This window comes from Hippopotamus amphibius, chromosome 10 (assembly GCF_030028045.1).
Source record: "Hippopotamus amphibius kiboko isolate mHipAmp2 chromosome 10, mHipAmp2.hap2, whole genome shotgun sequence".
NCBI lineage: Eukaryota > Metazoa > Chordata > Mammalia > Artiodactyla > Hippopotamidae > Hippopotamus > Hippopotamus amphibius.
The window spans coordinates 72,661,825-72,682,451 of record NC_080195.1 but is presented as its reverse complement, the minus strand read 5'-3'; the positions used below and the strand labels follow the sequence as shown (position 1 = coordinate 72,682,451).

Here is a 20,627-nt window from a genome sequence, read left to right as displayed (position 1 = left end):
GCCACAACTATTGAGCCTGCGCTCTAGAGCCCGTGAGCCACAACTATTGATCCCTCATGCCACAACTACTGAAGCCCATGTGCCTAGAGCCTGTGCTCCGCAACAAGAGAGGCCACCACAATGAGAAGCCGGCGCACCACAATGAGAAGCCGGCGCACCACAATGAAGCGTAGCCCCCCGTTCTCTGCAACTAGAGAAAGCCCGTGTGCAGCAACCAACACAGCCAATAAAATAAATAAATAAATAAATAAATAAATAAATAAATAAATAATTTATAAAAATGAGAAGTATTTCGTTAGGTAAAAGAACCTACAGTATATACATTCTAGATAAATTTTGAAGTTTAATGCAAGATTAGGTTAGGATTGGATTGTTAAAACAATGTTATATAAAAAAAGTAGACATGATTCTGAAACTAAACTTCAGATATTAAATATTTCAGTTTTATTCAAATGTCATAGAAACCATGCAAAAGAAATAATCCTCACATTGATAAGCAAAAATTTACTATAGTTAAGAAGTTTATGATATAAACTTCTATAAAGTACTAAGATTTTATAAAATACCAAGTCTTGAAGGACAGAAAGCCTATAAATGATGTAATTGCAGAGGATTTTCTATGGCAGACTTAGATTTGATTAAATATAGAAGTCAAGCATATTGTATTAAAGTTGTGGCTCAAAATCAACACCAGTTTAAGGAAAATTGTTGTCCTCTAACAAAACCAGAGATGATGAGTTCTGGTCCTTTTTCTTGGACTATCAGAGTCTTTCCTATGTTCCCTAATAATGTTTCTAAATATATATATATATATTTTTTTTTTTAGTTTAGCATTTATTTTTTATTTTTTATTTTTTTATTTTTTGGGGGGTACACCAGGTTCAATCAACTGTTTTTATACACATATCCCCGTATTCCCTCCCTTCCTTGACGCCCCGCCCCTCGAGTCCCCCCCACCCTCTCTGCCCCAGTCCTCTAAGGCATCTTCCATCCTCGAGTTGGACTCCCTTTGTTATACAACAACTTCCCACTGACTATTTTACAGTTGGTAGTATATATATGTCTGTGCTACTCTCTCGCTTCGTCTCAGTTTCCCCTTCACCCCCCGTCCCCTCCCATACCTCGAGTTCTCCAGTCCATTCTCTGTATCTGCGTCCTTGTTCTTGTCACTGAGTTCATCAGTACCATTTTTAGATTCCGTATATGTGAGTTAGCATACAATATTTGTCCTTCTCTTTCTGACTTACTTCACTCTGTATGACAGATTGTAGTTCTATCCACCTCATTACATATAGCTCCATCTCATCCCTTCTAAATATATTTTAATATTTTTAGTTGGATTGAATAAAGGAGATCCTGAATATCATATTAATCTGACATCAATAATTGATGTCCTCTTTAACAAGAATTGTGTTTTCTCTGGAAGACAAAATATTGAAGAAGAGATTATGGACGATGATTCCTGCCAATTAATTCTTAGTTATTTTTTTTCCTTTCAGCACCTTCCCTAATAGGTATGGTAAGGAAGGACTGGGCATCTCAAAATAGCATTGCCCTATCATGGCAAGCACCTGCTTTTTCCAATGGAGCCATACTGGACTACGAGATCAAGTACTATGAGAAAGTAGGTCTTATTTGGAACTTCCTAAAAATCTACATATACATATATATGCATATATGTATATACTAAGCATGCTGTTATACAATGTTATTTTACTTTAAAACCTGTTCTTTTTTGGCCTAACTTCAAATCTACTGTGTCTTTGAATACTCTCCAATATACTATTGTGCTTATAATTTCTTAATTAATTTGTCTTGTTTTATGTCAGATTAAAGTAGAAGACACAAGATGTTCATCTCTATCTTCACTTACTCTAGGGAGTTTTACAATATAATAAGAAGTTGTAACTCCTTCAACTTACAATTTAATTGATATAATGTTATTTCTAAAACTCACTTGGGAAGAAATAGTAAAATGAAATTACCATAGTCTAAAGCAATTTTGTGTAGGCCATATTCTTTGCCAGTGAGTTTAAAGTTACAGTCTGCTAAAATTTGGAAAGTGTGATTTAAGGTATAAATGGAAATAGTTGATGAATTAAAAATTTCCTTTACATTCGGGTCAGCTGATTTATTTTATAAGCCAGCAAGATAAATCTGGTTAATAAATCAACTGTTAACCTTAATTCCCATTTATGTCATTTAAAATTGTTCTCAATTACTATATTTTCCCAAATTATATACTTCTTTAGTTTTATGGTATTCACGTACATTCTTTCTTTGTGCTTTCCCCCCCATCCCTCACCATTATGGTATTGTTACTATAGATATTATAACAGAACATATAGTCAATTCTAATAGTATGTCCCATTGGGCTGTTACTACCCTGAAATATTAATAAAGTGAGCATTACATTAGAAGTTATAATATAAAAGTTATATATCATTCCCAGTGGTATATTAAGAAAGAAAGAACTTGTATTTCTGTAACTTACTAGAAGCGAAGGAACATCACCAATAAATTTAGGTTTCCTATGAAGTTTTCCTATAGGGCAAGAAGAGAAATAAAAGTCTATATTTTTCAATTCTACTGCTTCTGAACAAATGTAAGTTTGAAAAGCGGAGAAGTTACTCAATAGCATGGCTGTATCTAGTAATTTCAGAATTATGTAGTCAATGAAAACTATCATTATTATTAACTGACATGGATGAATCCATAGTCTAAGAAAGGAGGAGTTTACACAGTTTAATTGGATTATAGATTCTGCACATTGGTCTAACCAGCATGTGCTCAGAAATCCTGTTGGGCTATCCTTTCAAATGTTATAACCTGTAACATCCTGTCATAAAAATATACATATTTTCTGTTCGCTCGCTTAAATATATCTTCATGTACTCAAAAATTCAGATTACTTAAAAAGCAATGCACACATATTTTTAAGCAACTTTTCAGAATAGAAATATTTCTCTGTGTTTTATAAAGGTTATATTTCATACACAGAAAATCACTCTTATTCTATAGTCATTTTTACTTCATATGTTTGAAGGTGAAAATAACTTACAGTATTTCCAGTTAAAGAAAAATTATACTGATTCCATAAAAAGAGAACCACATTCATCCAGTAAAAACTTTAGAAATTAATATCCTGAAAGATGGTCATTGACATAATATCTATGTTTTAATGATCGCATAAATAATGTTACAAAGGAATTGATTTGGAAGAAAATGGCAGTGATCCAGTGCTAATGAATTAAACGTGGAGTTGGAAGCCAAGGATTCCTAATTCATGTTCTGACTCTGTCTCTCTTTATGCTTGTGGTCAGGAAAAATTCTATTAATCTCCCTATGTCTCAGACTTCACATTTACAAAATGGAAATAAAGATATCTACCCTTCTAGTGGGTTGTAAAGATTAATTATAAGCAGACCTAAAGATGAAGAGTATACAAAGTCAGTATTAAATATCATTTAAGAAAGCATTAGGGAAATACTCAGACTATAATATAATACAATATAGAATCAGAGCACAACAGCATGGGAATTATGTACAAACTAAATAAAAACCATGATCTCTTCATACATAGACACATAAAGTGTAGGCAACCAATCAAGATGTTTGAATATCAGACCCCTCCGAGAAAGCATAAAATGATTGATGGCATTAAAATTTTTCCCAATTATAGCTTCAGATTCTTACTGTACATTTTATATTTCTACATCTATAACGTGGTTTCTTCTAACAAGAATTATTTTTTATAAAGCTTATAACTAAGGAAACTTAACACTAGAACTCTTAGTTAAAAGTGCTAATTTCATTCTTTATTAGGAATCTAAATATTGTTCAGTAAGAAAAGCAAGATAAAAAGCAGTATGTATACAAACGATCCTATTTGGGGAACACAAATATTCCCCCATATATGTATATTTTTGTGTAGTTATGTTAGTATACAGAATATGGAAACATGCTGTTTTAGGTGTTACCTATTGGGTTAGAATGGGTTGAGGGATGGAAATACATAGATGGAGGTAAGAAAGAGAGAGCGAGGTAGCAAATATAGATAAATATGGATGGATGGATGGATGGATGGATAGCTTCTAAATAGCTTTGGTAGTTGTCTTAGATCAAGTTGCCCAAAGGCAGACACTGAGATGGAAATTTGTGTGCAAGTGATTAATTAAGAAAGACCCCAGGAGAATTTGCAAGACAATGGGGGAAGCAACACTGTGAAGGAAGATGCCAATCAAACTCAGAGTGAGCAAGGCCAGCTCTGGAGTCTAAATTAAGTCTCAAAGTTCATCCTATGGAGACAAAGAAGCTGAGCTTGCATACTCAGGCTCTAGTCAGTCATTGACCACACACCTGAATGGACATATACATGTGGTATTCAGGAAAAAGTCATAGGCACTTCTGGTTCTCCATTGTGGCTCCAGTAGCCCAAGTTTAGGTGTCTAAAGTAGATGGCAGGCAGAATGGCCATCATCAAAAAATCTAGAAATAATAAATGCTGGAGAGGGTGCAGAGAAAAGGGAACCCTCCTGCACTGTTGGTGGGAATGTAGATTGGTACAGCCACTATGGAAAACAGTATGGAGGTTCCTTAAAAAACCATATGACCCAGCAATTCCACTACTGGGCTTATACCCTGAGAAAGCCATAATCCAAAACGAAGCATGTACCACAATGTTCATTGCAGCACTATTTACAATAGCCAGGACATGGAAGCAACCTAAATGCCCAGCAACAGATGAATGAGTAAAGAAGATGTGGCACATATATACAATGGAATATTACTCAGCCATAAAAAGGACTGAAACTGAGTTATTTGTAGTGAGTTGGAGGGACGTAGAGTCTGTCATACAGAGCGAAGTAAGCCAGAAAGAGAAAAACAAATACTGTATGTCAGCTCATATATATGGAATCAACAAAAAAATGGTACTGATGAATCCAGTGACAAGGCAAGAATAAAGATGCAGATACGGAGAATGGCCTTGAGGACAAGGGGTGGGGGGAGCAAATGGGAAGCTGGGACAAAGTGAGAGAGTAGCATTGACATATATACCCTACCAAATGTAAAATAGCTAGCTAGTGGGAAGCTGGTGCATAACACAGGGAGATTAACTTGATGATTGGTAATGACTTAGAGGGCTGGGATAGGGAAGGTGGGAAGGAGTCGCAGGAGGAAGGGGATATGGGGATATATGTATAAATACAGCTGATTCACTTTGTTGTACAGCAGAAACTGGCATAACAGTGTCAAACAATTATACTCCAATAAAGAGCTCTAAAAAAAACAAAAACAAAACAAAAAGCAAAACCAGAGAATAGAATGGTGGTTACCAGGAGCTGGGGGTTGGAAAAATGTATAAGGGTACAAACTTGTAACTAATATATAAGTAAGTTCTGGATATCTAATGCAGAACTTAGTGATTATAGATGAGAATACTGTATTCTAATGTTCAGATTTGAGATATCAGACCTTAATCATTCCCACCACAAAAAATAAATAATTATGTTACAAATAAATAAATAAATAAATAAATAAATTTAAAAAATAAAGTAGATGGCAGGTACAAACCTTTAAAAGCAAAACACATAGAGGCTGGGGGATGGGAGCAGGAACAGGTAAAGGTGATCAAGTAGATTTCATGGCACACCAACTAATAACTAAGGCACCTCGGTGCTCAGAGAGCTATGAGAGAATTTACTCCTCGCCTCATTGGGATATCCATAGTCTCCTCAGTCTTTAATATTGGTGCCTCAGTCTTTTTTAAAAAAAAAACACTTTTATTGAGATAACAATTGACATGTAATAAACTGCATATATTTAAAGTGTACAATTTGATATTTTTTTCTTAGTAATGTATATATGGCAATCCCAATCTCCCAGTTCATCCCAACCCAACCCCCCCGCCCCCCCTGCTTTCCCCACTTGGTGTCCATACGTTTGTTCTCTACATCTGTGTCTCTATTTCTGCCTTGCAAACCAATTGATTTCTACCATTTTTCTATATTCCTCATATACGTGTTAATATATGATATTTGTTTTTCTCTTTCTGACTCATTTCACTGTGTATGACAGTCTCTAGGTCCATCCACGTCTCTACAAGTGTCCCAATTTCATTCCTTTTTACAGTTGAGTAATATTCCATTGTATATATGTACCACATCTTCTTTATCCATTCATTTGTTGATGGACATTTAGGTTGCTTCCATGTCTGGTGCCTTAGTCTTTAATTTATGGCATTTAAACTTTACATTTCCTTTCAATCAAAGATGTACTGTAATGCTAGCCTTAATTAATACACAAATTATCAATATTTACACCATTCTCGGAGGGCTTCATGTTGTTTTATTAAGTTCTCATTGTGTTAGGAGCATTATTGTGTAAATTAGGAGAAAAGTTAAGCTGCTTAGAATGTGAAGTCTCTACAAATATCTGAGATTAAACAGATACCGTTGTTATCATTGACCTTTGCTTAGAAAAAGGCAGCAGCTTAAGTGTTCAGAAATGTGAGTTTGACTTTGACCTTAACTTTCTTAGTCCTGTTTTCTCATCTGTAAAATAAGGATCTGGAAAGAATTATCTTATCTCTTCCATTTTTTTAGCTGTTTCCAAATGCTACTATGTTTGTGTCTATACAGTTATATAGATATGTTATACTATCTTTCAAAGAACTTATGTATATAAAATTAAATACATACACATGTATTTAAAAAATACATCACCACAAGGAACACTAATCTTCACATCAAAAATTAAAACCCTGCTTTGGTTGTCTTTTGTTTCTGTGTGTGTGTGTGTGTGTGTGTGTGTGAGAGATATGAGAGTGCTATGGAGAAGAAAATATATTGCTCATGGGTTATAATTAATTAGATATTCTCTATTCAGTTAATTATATTCCCTCAATTCTTGGTTACTTTTCTCTTTTCATACTCAAAAATTGCTTTAGTTTTTTAAATTCACATGAATATAGTTTGAGTATGAAAAGACACTTAAAATAATGAAGAAAGTCAAGCATAAATTACCCCCCCAAAATTTATATTTTGTATTTACTTACTAACAATGTTTTTCTTCAAAGTAGAGCCTCCTTATAAGGAGGGAACTGTTAAAACACATGAAAACAATGTAAGTGATACATGCTTTAAATAACACTTCTTGAAGTGTGTTGTCTCCTTTCAAGGACTGTCAAATGGGCCAGAAGGCAGGGAGGTTTTACAGGACAAAGAATAAAGAATAAGGGAGAGAAAAAGAGAAAATATCTGATTAGCTGGAGCCACATAGTCAACCTTGTTTAGGATAAGAATAAACAAGGAAAGAAGTATAGAGCCCAGAGTTGGCTAACTAGATGTACTGTGTGTGTTTTCTTTTAATTGAAGTATAGTTGATTTACAATGTTGTATTAACTTCTGCTGTACAGCAAAGTGACTCAGTTATATATAATATGTATATATATAAGAATATATATATTATATATAAAAATTATATATATATATATTTTTATACTCTTTTCCATTATGTTTTATCCCAGGACATTTAATATAGTTCCCTTTACTATACAGTAGGACCTTGTTGTCCACCCATTCTGTATATAGTAGTTTGCATCTACTAACCCCAAATTCCCAATCCATCCTCCACCCTTGGCAACCACAAATCTGTTCTTTATATCTGTGAGTCTGTTTCTGTTTCATAGATAAGTTCACTTGTGTCATATTTTAAATTCCACATATAAGTGATACCATATGGTATTTGTCTTTCTCTTTCTGACTTACTTCACTTAGTATGATAATCTCTAGTTGCATCCATGTTGCTGCAAATGGCATTATTTCATTCTTTTTTGGCTGAGTAATATTCCATTGTATATATGTACCATATTTTCTTTATCCATTCCTCTGTCGGCCATTTAGGTTGTTTCCATGTCTTAGCTATTGTGAATAGTGCTGCTGTGAACATAGGGGTGCATGTATCTTTTTGAATTACAGTTTTGTCTGGATATATGCCCAGGAGTGGGGTTGCTGGATCACATGGTAAGTCTATTTTTAGTTTTCTAAGGAGCCTCCATACTGATTTCCATAGTGGTTGCACCGACTTGCATTCCCACCAATAATGTAGGATGTTTCCCTTTTCTCCATACCCTCTCCAGCATTTGTTATTTGTAGGCTTTTTAATGATGGCTGTTCTGACTAGTGTGAGATGGTGCCTCATTGTAGTTTTGATTTGCATTTCTTTAATAATTAGTGATGGTGAGCATCTTTTCATGTACCTATTGGCCATCTGTGGATATACTGAGTTTTTGGTCCAGCAGAGCTTTTACAGGGACACAAAAGTTATCTAAGTTTTGGTTTGCTGACTTGGCAATCCAGATTGGGATGGTTCCATCTTGGACTTAAAAAGTTTTTTACTTAAGACAAAGACATCATCTGCTCCCAACCCCTCATTCTCCACCTTCAACATGTTGCAGACCCTCTTACAGTCACTAAATATCAAAACTGTCATTGAATATCAAACACACCCTTCCCTTAGCTCAGCTCTTTTCTCCTTTCTTTACCCTTTGAGTTCACATTCTTAATTTTTTTTCTCCTTTTTTTCTCTGCCCATAGTGCTTTTCTTTTTCTTGCTTCTTTGTTCTTTTATTACATTTAGCAAAGACAGTCTTGATTTGAGTCATTTATGTGTATATCTGACTCCCTCACTAGTTTGTAAGCCCCTAAATAAAGGATATTATATCTTGTTTATCTTTGTCACCCAACCTCCAATCAGTGCCTAAGACCACTGTTTGCTTTCAGTCAAATTCTAAAGAAATTAATAAAATACTCTCTTTGTTCAGAACTCATTCACAGAAAATTGAGAAAAATTACCTAGCCACTATGAAATTACCCCTAGATTAAAAAAAAAGAAAGAAAGCCCTCAGGATTTCCTGTTTCTACCTGTTCATAAGAAGGACCCACACTAATATCCATCAGCTGAGACAATGCTTTCTTAATAAATGGAATGTAAGCTCACTAGGACAGGGATTTCTTTTGTCCTGGTTCATATCCTTAGCACTCAGAAAGGCACATACCTAATAATTCATAGACAACTATAGTTGGCTAATTATATGCAAGTACTTTTAAAAGTGTTCTTTATGTATTACATAATTCAATTCCAATAACAACCCTTCGAGATAAATACTATTACTCTTCCCATTTTACAGATGATGAAACTAATGTACAAGAAAGCTAAGTAACTTCACCAAAATAACCCAGTCAATAAGTGGTTATTAACACCTACTTGCTTCACAATCGGATGTCTCAGAAAAGTCAGTGCTTTCTGCTGATGCTGATTTTCTAGGTTCCCTGAGGCCAACACTTCATTACTCTCTGCTGCACATTTTGCATGTATAAAATGCCAGCAGTAAAACATACCTACCTCACTAGGGTGTTGTACAGCTCCACTAATTACCAACTGGTAGCTCACTTTGCAAACATGAATCCCCCATAATAGTTCATTATTCTTACATTCAATATTTAAAGACCTGTGACTGGTAAAGTATGTTCCTTACAATTCTCTCATTAACTTTTTCTTTTTATCACAGTCAGCAGTTTTTAGATTCTGCTTAAGAAATTTCATCATAAGAAAGGAAACATTTCTTATATACAGATGGTCAGTAATTCTCTACATAAAGCTCTGAATTTGTTTAACTTGCCATTGTTTCACCTGCTCTATCAATTATAGAATTATCTATGAGGTTTATATAAAATATGTAATTTCTTATCATGAAAACACTCTTGTTTTTTAAAAGGTAAGGAGATTTGTGGGAACCTTTTCATTATGGGAAATATTTTCATCACTCAGGGATGATTTAAAGTAGTCTCTTTTGATAGGAGGTTGAATCATTGGTATCCTTTATAAAAGTCACATGCTTCTTAATAACAGATTTTGCACAATAAGTCGGTTTCTTCCTTCTCTCCCTTCTTATTCTACTTTCTCAGGGTAGATTTTCCCCCAAGAAAACAATTCAATAAATACTACTTTTTCCCCCAGAATATATAATCAGTAAATCTGCATCTTTACTTGGTTAAAAATATATGAAGCGATTATTAAAGAAATAATCAACTGAAAAAGGAAAAAAAATCCTTATTTCCTTCCTTATAAAATGGTCAATATACATTTCTTATTTTCTTCTGTTGTATTTCCTTCACTGTGTTTTGCCCAAAGGGGGAAGAGAATTTTCTCTTCATCTCCACAAATGCTGTTCTTACCTCTATCCACTGTTTAGGTACAGAAACTTATATCTCATTCATTCTCTGCATCCTCCTTCCCCAGTGACCATCTAACTTGTGCATTTTGTAACATAAATGTAAACTTGCATGAAAATTGCAATATGGTTATTATATGGGTGCTAAGAAAAGCGTGATTGAGAAAAGGGCATATGGATTCCCTGGATCACAGGAGAAACTTGTTGAAATGCAGGTTCTGATTCAGTTGACTGGAGGTGGGTTAAGGGAGGGTGGGATGAGGGTTTACATTTGAAACAGCTCACAGGGAGTTCTAGCACTGCTGCTCCAAGGACTGCACTTAGAATTGTAAGTCTCTAGAGGCCCTGCTTCTCCATTACCTCACTTTAAAAGTGTGGTAGGGGGAAAATAACCACAACCCTCTAAACACACATGTGAATTTAAATATTGAACCATCTTTATAATTGGCTAGATGTTACATGTTTTGTGTGATATTTGAACCTAAAATATTAATCTGAAGCAAAATGTAGTAAATAGGTGACCAAATTGGTTTCAGATATAATTGAGTGTTTCTAATGGAATCAGCAAATTCCTGAGCTAGTAAATAAAAGTTGTGTGTTCTTTTTATTCCTTTCTTTTCATAATTCTTATTTGTTGCCATGTCCACCACAGAGAAATTGGATATGAGTATTTGATACTAATTAAAACAACATTACCTGATAAAAAATGGACAGCAAGGGAATTTACTGATACAAACACTCATTATGGAGATTTCATAGCCAATTTCCGTGTTGTGTAGCAAACACCACACTGTGTAGAAGCCTGTCTGGTTTAGTGAGCCCAGAGAGTCCCCATAGTGCCTGGAGCAGAGATTTTCATGGTCGCAAATCTGGGACTGGTGCCAGCACTGCATCAACAGCAGCATCTGTATGGTTTGAACATATCTGAATAGAAAGAAATTGGAAAGATATTTGCACTATTGCATCTAGTATAAGGTTTGAAAAACTTATATGAAAAATACAAGTGTCTAGTGACTCCTCTAGCTTTAAATTATCTTCTATTTCATAAGTTATACTACCTTTTGCTTGATTTGAAAAATGGATTTGTTTAAAATTATAGAAGCTAGATTTAATGTCAAAGATTTGATACATCCAAAAGAAGAAAAATTAAAGTTGGTAGAACTAAGTAAATATACTTTAACACATATATGTGGAATATAGAAAAATGATACAGATCAACCAGTTTGCAAGGCAGAAATAGAGGCACAAATGTAGAGAAACAACATATAGACACAAAGGGGGGAAAGCGGGGGGTGGTTGGGGTGGTTGGGGTGGGATGAATTGGGAGATTGGGATTGCCATATATACATTACTAATAAGAAAAAAATATCAAATTGTACACTTTAAATATGTGCAGTTTATTGTATGTCAATTGTATCTCAACAAAAGTTCTTAAAGAAAACAAATAAAACAGCTTTAGAATACATCTAAATTTATAGACTGAAATGGAAGTTATAAGCATAATGAATATCAAAATTTATGTTTTGGTTTTCAAGGACAATAAAACAGTACTGTCTTCACTATGCTCAGAGGGCCTGGATTCTTTTGGTGGTATGTGGTCACCAGAAGTGCAATTTTAGCCCTGAGGTTGTAATACTAGGTAAAGCTGCTCATTAATGACACTTCTACCAACTTGCTATATTTCAATCAGCTCTAAATTTCATAACATTTTAATTCAGTTTCACATCCTAGAGTCTCCATCAGCTGCTTTGATATTCCTGGTCAGAATTTTCTTAAATTGCTTCCTCATCACTTTAGTGAATTCCATGTCTTCATCTCTTTTTTGATGAGGTTGGGGTAAACTAGGTTATTTTCAAATTCTGAAATTTCATGATTGCATAAGCTTATTATTATTATTTTATTGTCTTTCTTTGTTGTGCAAGGTGATAAGAAATTATCAAGTAAGAGTAATGAAGGAATGAGAGATTTGATGTTTCCAATGAAAATATGAAATATTAATTATAGAAAAGTATATAAAAATCTTAAGGGTGAAAGAGTAATTCATTTTCTTCAGTAATCTGGAAATCTATATATTTTACAACCAAGTTTTGCATTTCTAAGAAAAGAGAAAAATATAAGGCTATTTTAAAAGATTAATTACTATTCCTATAAATTTCTACCACCTCTTAAAAATTATTGTTTGGAGGGAAAAAATAATGCAGTGTAACATCTAGCTTGGAGTAGAGGTTATAGAACGCACAATACCAAATTATAAGAGGATCACAAATATCCCTGTAAGTAGAATCAGGTGGTGGGACAGAATACTAGGAACTATTCTAGGAAAATATCTTAGTGCCCACCCGAATCAGGATAGCCTTGGAGTATGCAAAATTAACATTTTTCCATTATAGTTTCATTCCTTCAGAAAATTATTTTGGGGAGTAACAAGGACACAAATTCAAACTTCCTCTAAATTTCTGACCTAGTTTGATGAAAATCAGACAAACAAAATCCCATAGACAGGCACCAATTATTTGAGTGTAACATTGCCATGTATTCATACTCCATTCAGTCAGCCTTCAGAGAACTGCTCTTCCATTAATGTAAAATGTAAATATAATGTTATTACTGTTGAAAGCCAAATATACAAGTCAGATATCTAACTCTCTATCCTAAAATGATGAAAGGGTAAATACTACTATATAATGCCTGTAGGCCAATCTTGCCAGATTTTCTAATATAAATTTCAAGCTAAGAATCGCAGCTCTGGCTAGATTATATTATCTAACCCTTAGCAAGTTTCCCCTGATCACTGGCCTTATTAAAATGTTGACTGAGTCATACTCCTTGGGGAGAAATGTAAGTTTTGCTTATTTCAAATGCAATTAAAAATACAACCATATTTTTGCCTATTCCTTAAAATAGTTACAATTTGGGGCTAGAAGTACAAACATAATTACCAATTCATAAATTTACTTTTTCTCTTCTGATACTGTACTGCTACTTTTTTCATCTTGTACTTAATGAGAAAAATCTATAAATTGAACAAAGATGCATTTATATCTTGAGGATTTTGAAGCCTATAATTGTATGAAAAATCACTTGAAGTTATCTTGAGATATTTATTATAAAATACAAGGTGGCTGTGTACAGAGTGCGTTGTTTGGCCCCATTTTCCTGCAGGGATTTATTAGGAAATGCTGATAGAGGAAATATGGACCATACAGAGGGTAAGGTAAAGGTAGCAGCTTTTCTTGGTATTCCATCAGGAATTTGGTGGGGTTTCCTCCCTGAAGAGTTCACTCCAATAAATACTTTTGTGAAAGATGTATATGTGTTTTTAAACTGCATTTTTAAGCCTGGTTTTTATTAGACCCCTTAGATTTCAATATATTGCTGTATTATAAAGAAAATCCAGATTTTTATTTAAGAAATATGTAAGCTTCTGTGTGCCTCTGCGGCCTGACTTGATTTGCAGATTTTTACTGCTAGAGAGAATGTCTAACATTCAAGATTTGTAGTGTATCCAGAGTTAGGAAACCTGTTCTTCTGGAGCTAGAGAAGCCTTACTTATTGCGAGGCCAAGATTTGATTTTGTTGGATAAATTAGAAAAACAAAAATAAGTTAGAAGCTAAAATATTTGCACAATTCTAATCCTTAAAACTACTTTTCCAATCTTGAATGAAGGTAGAAAACAACATCTTGGTGTTAATACTTAAATTGGATTATGAAAAAACAAAACTAACAAATAGTAGTTTACTGAGGGCACTTTACTTGTATTAATTCACTTTAAGACAAATTAATTAGCTGCTGCCTAAATGAGAGACACCTACCTACTTCATGATTACCACTTCGATTTTAACCTCCAACTGGCAACTTAATAAGAAACTGTAATAAAAATATATTTATATATTGATGGAACATTAAAAGTGATTGGATTATTGCTTATTTCATTTTTCTCCTGTTGTTTTTTTAGCTTTTGGTGGCTTTTTAGTCAATTCACATTGATATTTATGAAGCAAAATATTTTACACAATAATAAATATTCTATCTAGTTGCAGTGGATTTGGACAGACCTGGGTTAGAATTCAGGCTTTGACATCAATTAGCTGTGTGACCATAGGCAACTAGTTTTTATTTCCTTAAAACTTAATTTCCTCATCTGCTGGGAGAGAAATGATAACAAGCACATATGCTATTATGAGGAATAGATTAAATGAGACTTTTAAATGTAAATCATTTCACTTGCTACTTGGAAAGAGTGAGCATTCAATACATAGAAACTACTAAAATTGGTATTATTGCAGTATCGGTACCAGTTTTGATTTTAGTATGGTTCTAGTCTCTGCACAGTAGGTCCTTTTCGTCACCCAAACAGAATGCCATTTTACCCAAAGTGCAAGCATGACCATCAAAAGGATTATTCTGTTTTATAGAACATATGATAATAAGTAAAACAGGGGTATAGACAGTAATGAATGTGTGAACTATGGGACAGAACCAGTTCCTGTACTTAAAAACTACCATCCACATCGATATTAATCAGTTGATACCATTTCATAATATTATTTTATTGTCACTTAAGAAGGTTTAGTATAAGCAAGTGATAACACCCCAGTGTGGAAATTACAAAATTGGTTTGAATTTACATAGATTATGAACTGCAAAACATTTGACATTAAATAAGATATAGAATTTTTTTTTCTTCCAAATTACACATTATGGTAGTATGGCCATAATAAACATGAAAAATAGTTTCATTTTTATTGTACGTTCCAAGTACACGTTAGATAGATTGATGACAATACAGGCTGTATTTTGCTTTGATACAAGATTCTCATTCTTCTGTTTAAGACTTTTTTTAATATGAGAATAATTCATAAAGCATGGTGTTCAATTTATTTTGGCAGATTTAATTATTTCATTACTCTCTAGATAGGGTAAATTCCTCTAATGGGTCCACCTTTTCATGTCTTCCCTCACAGTTTCATTTCCTCTGTGTCTTTCTTCATACTCTTTTAAGGCCAAAGTAGATTATGCAGAAGATACACAGCAGCCAAACATTCTCTTTCTCTCATGTACCATCTTTGCAATAGTAATCTTTTCTAACTATTAAACATTCATGAAAATAGAGACATATCGAAAAATTGGCAATCTTGTGGTAAATAATTAAAGATTTCATTTACAAAGAGATTCCCAAACTGAGAGCATGAGAACCCTCTTAGAATTATAGAATTTAAAAATATGAATGGTTTTTAGGGCAAATTTAATCTAACTCTCTGATATTTATTAGGAAGCTAGACCCAAAAGAATTGTGGCTTGTGTGATATTGACCAAGAATACCATTCAGGTGTCCTGAATGCAAGGCCAGTCCTCTTCTAATATTCTATATTGTCTCAGAAAGCACCACCATTTGGCAGCGACTTCCCTTATAGGAAAAGATACTGAACATTAACCTCATCTGCAGATCAAATGCTATTAGTTTTCTATTGCTGCATAAGAAATTACCCCCAAACTTAGCAGTTTTAAGCAATGAATGTGTATTACTTCACAAAAATGTCTGAGAATCAGGAATCCAGGAGTGACCACAAAAATGTCTGAGGATCAGGAATCCAGGAGTGACTTAGCTGGGTGGTTCTGGCTCTGGGTCTTCTATGGGGTCGCAGACAAGCTGTTGTGGGATACAGTCAGCAGAAAGCTTAACTGAAGCAGGGCAACATCTTATGGAAAACCCAAATGAACTTTTTGGCCAACCCAATACTAGGCGCGAGGATCATGAGGGCCAGTTTTGAAAGCTGGCCACCATATCAGGTTCTTGAAATAATCTATGGTATTTCAATTTGCCTTCAACAGAAAAATTATCTCTGAGAAAATGCAATATACCTATTCTGAAACACCAATAATTTTTAAAACATACTCCAGATAGTTCAGTGATATGGCCATTTCATTTTTTTTTTTTATTATTTTCCTGGCAGATTGGCCTATGCTGTCCAAAATTCAGCCTATAAAGCTTAACTTCATACACATAGCAGATTCTTTTTTTCCAAATAACTCAGTCATGTCATTTAAAAGCCCTTGTAGTTGTTTTTCTGTCTCTTAAATAAAAGTAATGTAAACAACCTAACTACATTTCTAAGTAAGCAACCCCATGCATATGCCTCATGATGAAGATTAAAAGAAAACCTTACATAAAATGTTGGCCTTATATTCACCTATAACTAAGAATTAATGCTGTTTTGACTCTTGCATGAGCTTAACAATTTTTGATAGTTAAAGTAGACCAGATCCCACCAGAGCACAATTCCCTGGTTTTATGAAAGGATAAAGCCACCCTTGGAAACAAAAGAAGTCTCCTCTCCCTATATAATCACCCTAATGTAGTAAAGATATATAGGAAAGTAGTTAATATTGTGCACATAATTAAAAATTAATTTATGAAAGAGATTTCTAAACTTGATTACATGAACCAACATAGTGCTTCTCAGGTCATTAAAAAATAAAATATTTGAACTTTTTTCCAAATCAATATTAAAGTATCAAAACCAAGTTAAGTGCATAGTTATATAAGGAACCATGGGACGATTTAATAGGTTAACTGTTAAGTATAGAAAAAAACAAGAGTTGCATGGATCTGTTTTGTGTGTGTATGTGTGTGTAAATGGAAAATTAAATCAAGAAAGATCATTTCCCAAGAAATTGTTACTCACTACATCTCTTTAAAAACAAATTTCTTTGAGAAAATGCCATACTTTCTTAATTTAGAAAGATACTTAACATCCTCAAGACATGCATCAGACCTTTAAAATTTAGAAAAAAAAAAAATTACTACAAAAGTGCTCTGGGAGTTAAACTATTACAGCAAAACTCTTTTGGCTTTTTCCCGCATAGTAAGCGATGTGTAGTAAGCCGCTTCATTTCCCGGCTCTGCTATTATTATCCTGATTCCTCAGGGGAAGACTTAAGTGTCTTAGATTCTTAAATGAGGGGGGAAAAAACCTAAGTCTATATGCTACTTCAAATAAGTAGAAATAATTATGAGGCTTCTCTGACCAGATATAATTTTTGCCTTGGAGAATAAAGCAAGGCCCCTTGCAACAGCCATTATTAATGACACTGATATAATTACTATTTGAAAAAAAGGAAATCTGCCCAGAAAAATCAATTATAAACCACCAAATGTTCTTTGGACTTTTCAGAGAGGTTCTATGCCTATTGTCTCTCATGACCTCTCCATTAAGAGACTGGCTGGCTATACTCCTAATGGTTTCCTTCAATTATTTAGAAGGGATTTCTAAGCTTATGTATTTCATATTAAAATGGCCTGGAGAGAATTTCCTAATTGTCTTTCTTACAGAACAGAAGGGTCACTCTGGGGAAAACAGAGTAATCCAGGTGGCTTTGCTCTAAAAAGGTAACTGAGAATCCTCTCCAGTTAGCACAGTTTGCCATGCAAAGGTTGAATCTCATAAAATGAAGCAAACAATGTATGATGATGTTGCTGTCACTGAAAAATTATGGGGAAAAAAAAGTTTAAAATAGTCATTAGGAGTAGTTATCTGTAATCTAAGGCAAAGTGAATCTGGTTTGAGCATCTGCATTTATCAACTTTTTGTTTTTAAACTTATCACATTCTGCTTCTCTTAATATTAGTGCATGTGTGTCCAATTATAATCATCCAATATTAATTAGTCTCCAGATGTGAGTGGTGTTTTGTAATTCTCTCTTATCTATTCCTTTGATACCTTAAAGCTCATAAAATTTTCTAGAAGAAAATACAGCTGAAGGCAAAATTTGAAATGAAGACAAACTGTATAAAATGGTGTAAAATATCCCAGACATGCTACATGTTGAGGTTAGGATATGAATTTGTGAAAAGGCCAAAACAGACAAATTGGTCTTGTGTAATGGATACCAACTTGATCATGTATATACATCCTTTGATTAAAAAATCCTCCTGCGTTTTTGATAAGGTTTGTAGACAGGAAATATTTTTCTTGGTTTTATTAGAAGAACTTACTAAGGAAGTAGTCTTTGAATTGAATGAAATCTAGGTCTTGTAGGAATTTCACTTAAGGATTTATTTGGAGCAGATTGCAAAATGGACGTTACAAACACATTCATATGCGGTCTCTGATTTCTGTCCCTTTGTTAAATAAGATGATCAGAAAAAGTGTCTGCAATACATTATCTAAGCCCCTTGAAAAAAATTATTCCAGTCATTTAAAATTCAATAATATGTCTTTATTCTGCCTTCAAAAACATCAGTTGAAGTTATTGTCTACTGATTTATTTGATAGTCTTTATTTTAAAAAGCACTTGTATTTTCCTACTTGAGTATTGTTTGAGTAAAATCTAATTTTCTAACTTGATATCATATAGTTTGTTGTCAAAAATAAAAGATATTTCTCAACTTTACTTAATTACCAGACATTCTGAACCCAATATTTGGTCTAGTACTGTAATCTGTGTGTAACTTTTAGTGCTGAAATCTAAAATACCTACTCCTTTTTATTCTTAAGATGAACACTTTACCTTGCATTAATATTTTGTTTTAATACAGGAAAAAATGAAGAACAAACACAGGAAAGGAAAGAAGGAACTAAAATATATTAAATACCCATTATGTACCAGGTCTTAAGCCACATGTTTTTGCTACCTATCTGATAGCAAATCCAGAATTCTTTACTTTACACCATGGTGTCTCCTGAAAATTAAATCCAAGACTCTTTTACAATCTAAAGTTACATTAAAATTTAGCATTAAATGAACCTCCGTAATAAAAATCCTTTATGGATACAACTTTAAAGAATTAAAAAAGATAAAACATTTTCATTTTTGGCTTAGGGATTAACCCAGGATGAGGAGATATTTAATATTAACAGTTGTGGCAAAATGGAAAGAGAGGAGCACTCCAGGCAAAGGGAACACTTGTGTGAAAACCCGGGACAGAAAGGAGGTTCAAGAAAGTTGGCAAGTCCAAGGAAGGGACAGTCTACCTTGGCTTGAGTATAGTAAGTGAGGAAGAGGAGATGAGACTGAAAAGTGTGCAGAAGAAACCCAAGTACACCCCCGCTTCCTTTCTCTTTCCTTGCCACCTTTTCTTTCTTCCTTTCTTCCTTCCTTCCCTCCTTCTTTCCTTTCTTGCCTCTTTTCTTCTTTCCTTCCCTAATTCAATGAATATCTGTTGAATGTCAACATGTATGGTGTTTAGCACTACAGATTCATGTTAAGGATGATATTCAAATTTTTAAATAGTACTTTATTATATTTGATTAAATGTGCTTAAGATATAATTAACTCTCACTAAAAATTTTTTGCCTTTTGTGATTATAGAATATCTTCATGTCTTTCATTAATACCATTTTAACTTTCAATGGTTTTTACCCAATTCAATTCTTAGGAAACAAATAAATTTTATACCTCTCACTCACTTATTCTCCTTTTTAAATGCTCAAATCAAGACAGGTATTTATAGTTGTCTTTCTTTAAAATGTTTACAGTCATAATAATAGTACATTTGATTCACAAACTTAATTTCCAAAAATATTTAGTTTGGAATAAATCCAAAACAAGATATTACATTATTATGAAATAGAAAATATCTCCGGAAATGTGTGCCATGCTCAAATGTACATTTAAAACAATTATAATTCCCATATGTCTTTCATTGCAATTTTATTTTATTTTAAACATATATGTCAATTGCTATGTGAAGAAGATTTTGCAGGGACAAAAGGAATTACAAGTTACTGCAGACCTTTCTGTGACTGTGCTTGTCTCCCCATGCTCGGTTGTGAGTTCTCTTGGGATCATATCTGATGCATCTTTGCCTCTCTAGCAACTAGTACTTTGCTGGACATAGTGTAATAACTCAATAAAAATTGAGAAATAATTGATTGGATGAATGAATGATTTGCCACTCCTAAACTTCCACTTTATTGTCTCCTGTTTATTTTAATTGAAAAAACAGTGCTGTGTCACATAGTCTTGGTAGAAAGTGGTTTATTGGCTTTTAGAATGATGCCTGAGTAGGTATTCTGAAAGGTTCTTTCTTTGCAAAATAAGTAAGTATGGGTAAGGCATACTGCTGATGGTATTTTTGGTCTCACGAAAACGAAAATAAAATTCCAAGGACTCCTCTTCCCTATCAAAACAAAAAAAAAATGAGAATGGAGGAGAAACACAGCTGTCATTCTGGTGCAGTGGACTTTCTCTGAGAGTAGATTTCTCAGTGCTCTGAAGGCATCATTGTCAGGATCAGAGTACTGGACCACCAGCTGAAAAGGGGAACTGATCCTGTGTCTCCTGTCTTAAGCCAGGTAGCTCAAGGAAAACTGAAGTGGTACCATTTCAGCAGCAGCCTCTGGCTACTTGCAGATGAACAAATAAATTCTTTCTGGAGAAAAGCTTTCA

At 33.8% G+C, this 20,627-nt stretch overlaps 1 protein-coding gene across 11 annotated transcripts in view; it reads left to right on the top strand.

Annotated features, from left to right (window-relative positions):
* Positions 1–20,627, top strand: part of EPHA6 (EPH receptor A6) — an 868,712-nt gene that overhangs the window by 542,388 nt on the left and 305,697 nt on the right. For all 11 annotated transcript variants that reach the window (XR_009047653.1, XR_009047652.1, XM_057696163.1 and 8 more), the window contains one exon: positions 1,500–1,624. Coding sequence is in view for 9 of the 11 variants with exons in the window: in XM_057696163.1 (XP_057552146.1) it covers positions 1,500–1,624 (125 nt within the window). In the remaining 2 variants the exon portion in view is untranslated. The remainder of the gene's footprint in view (positions 1–1,499; positions 1,625–20,627) is intronic.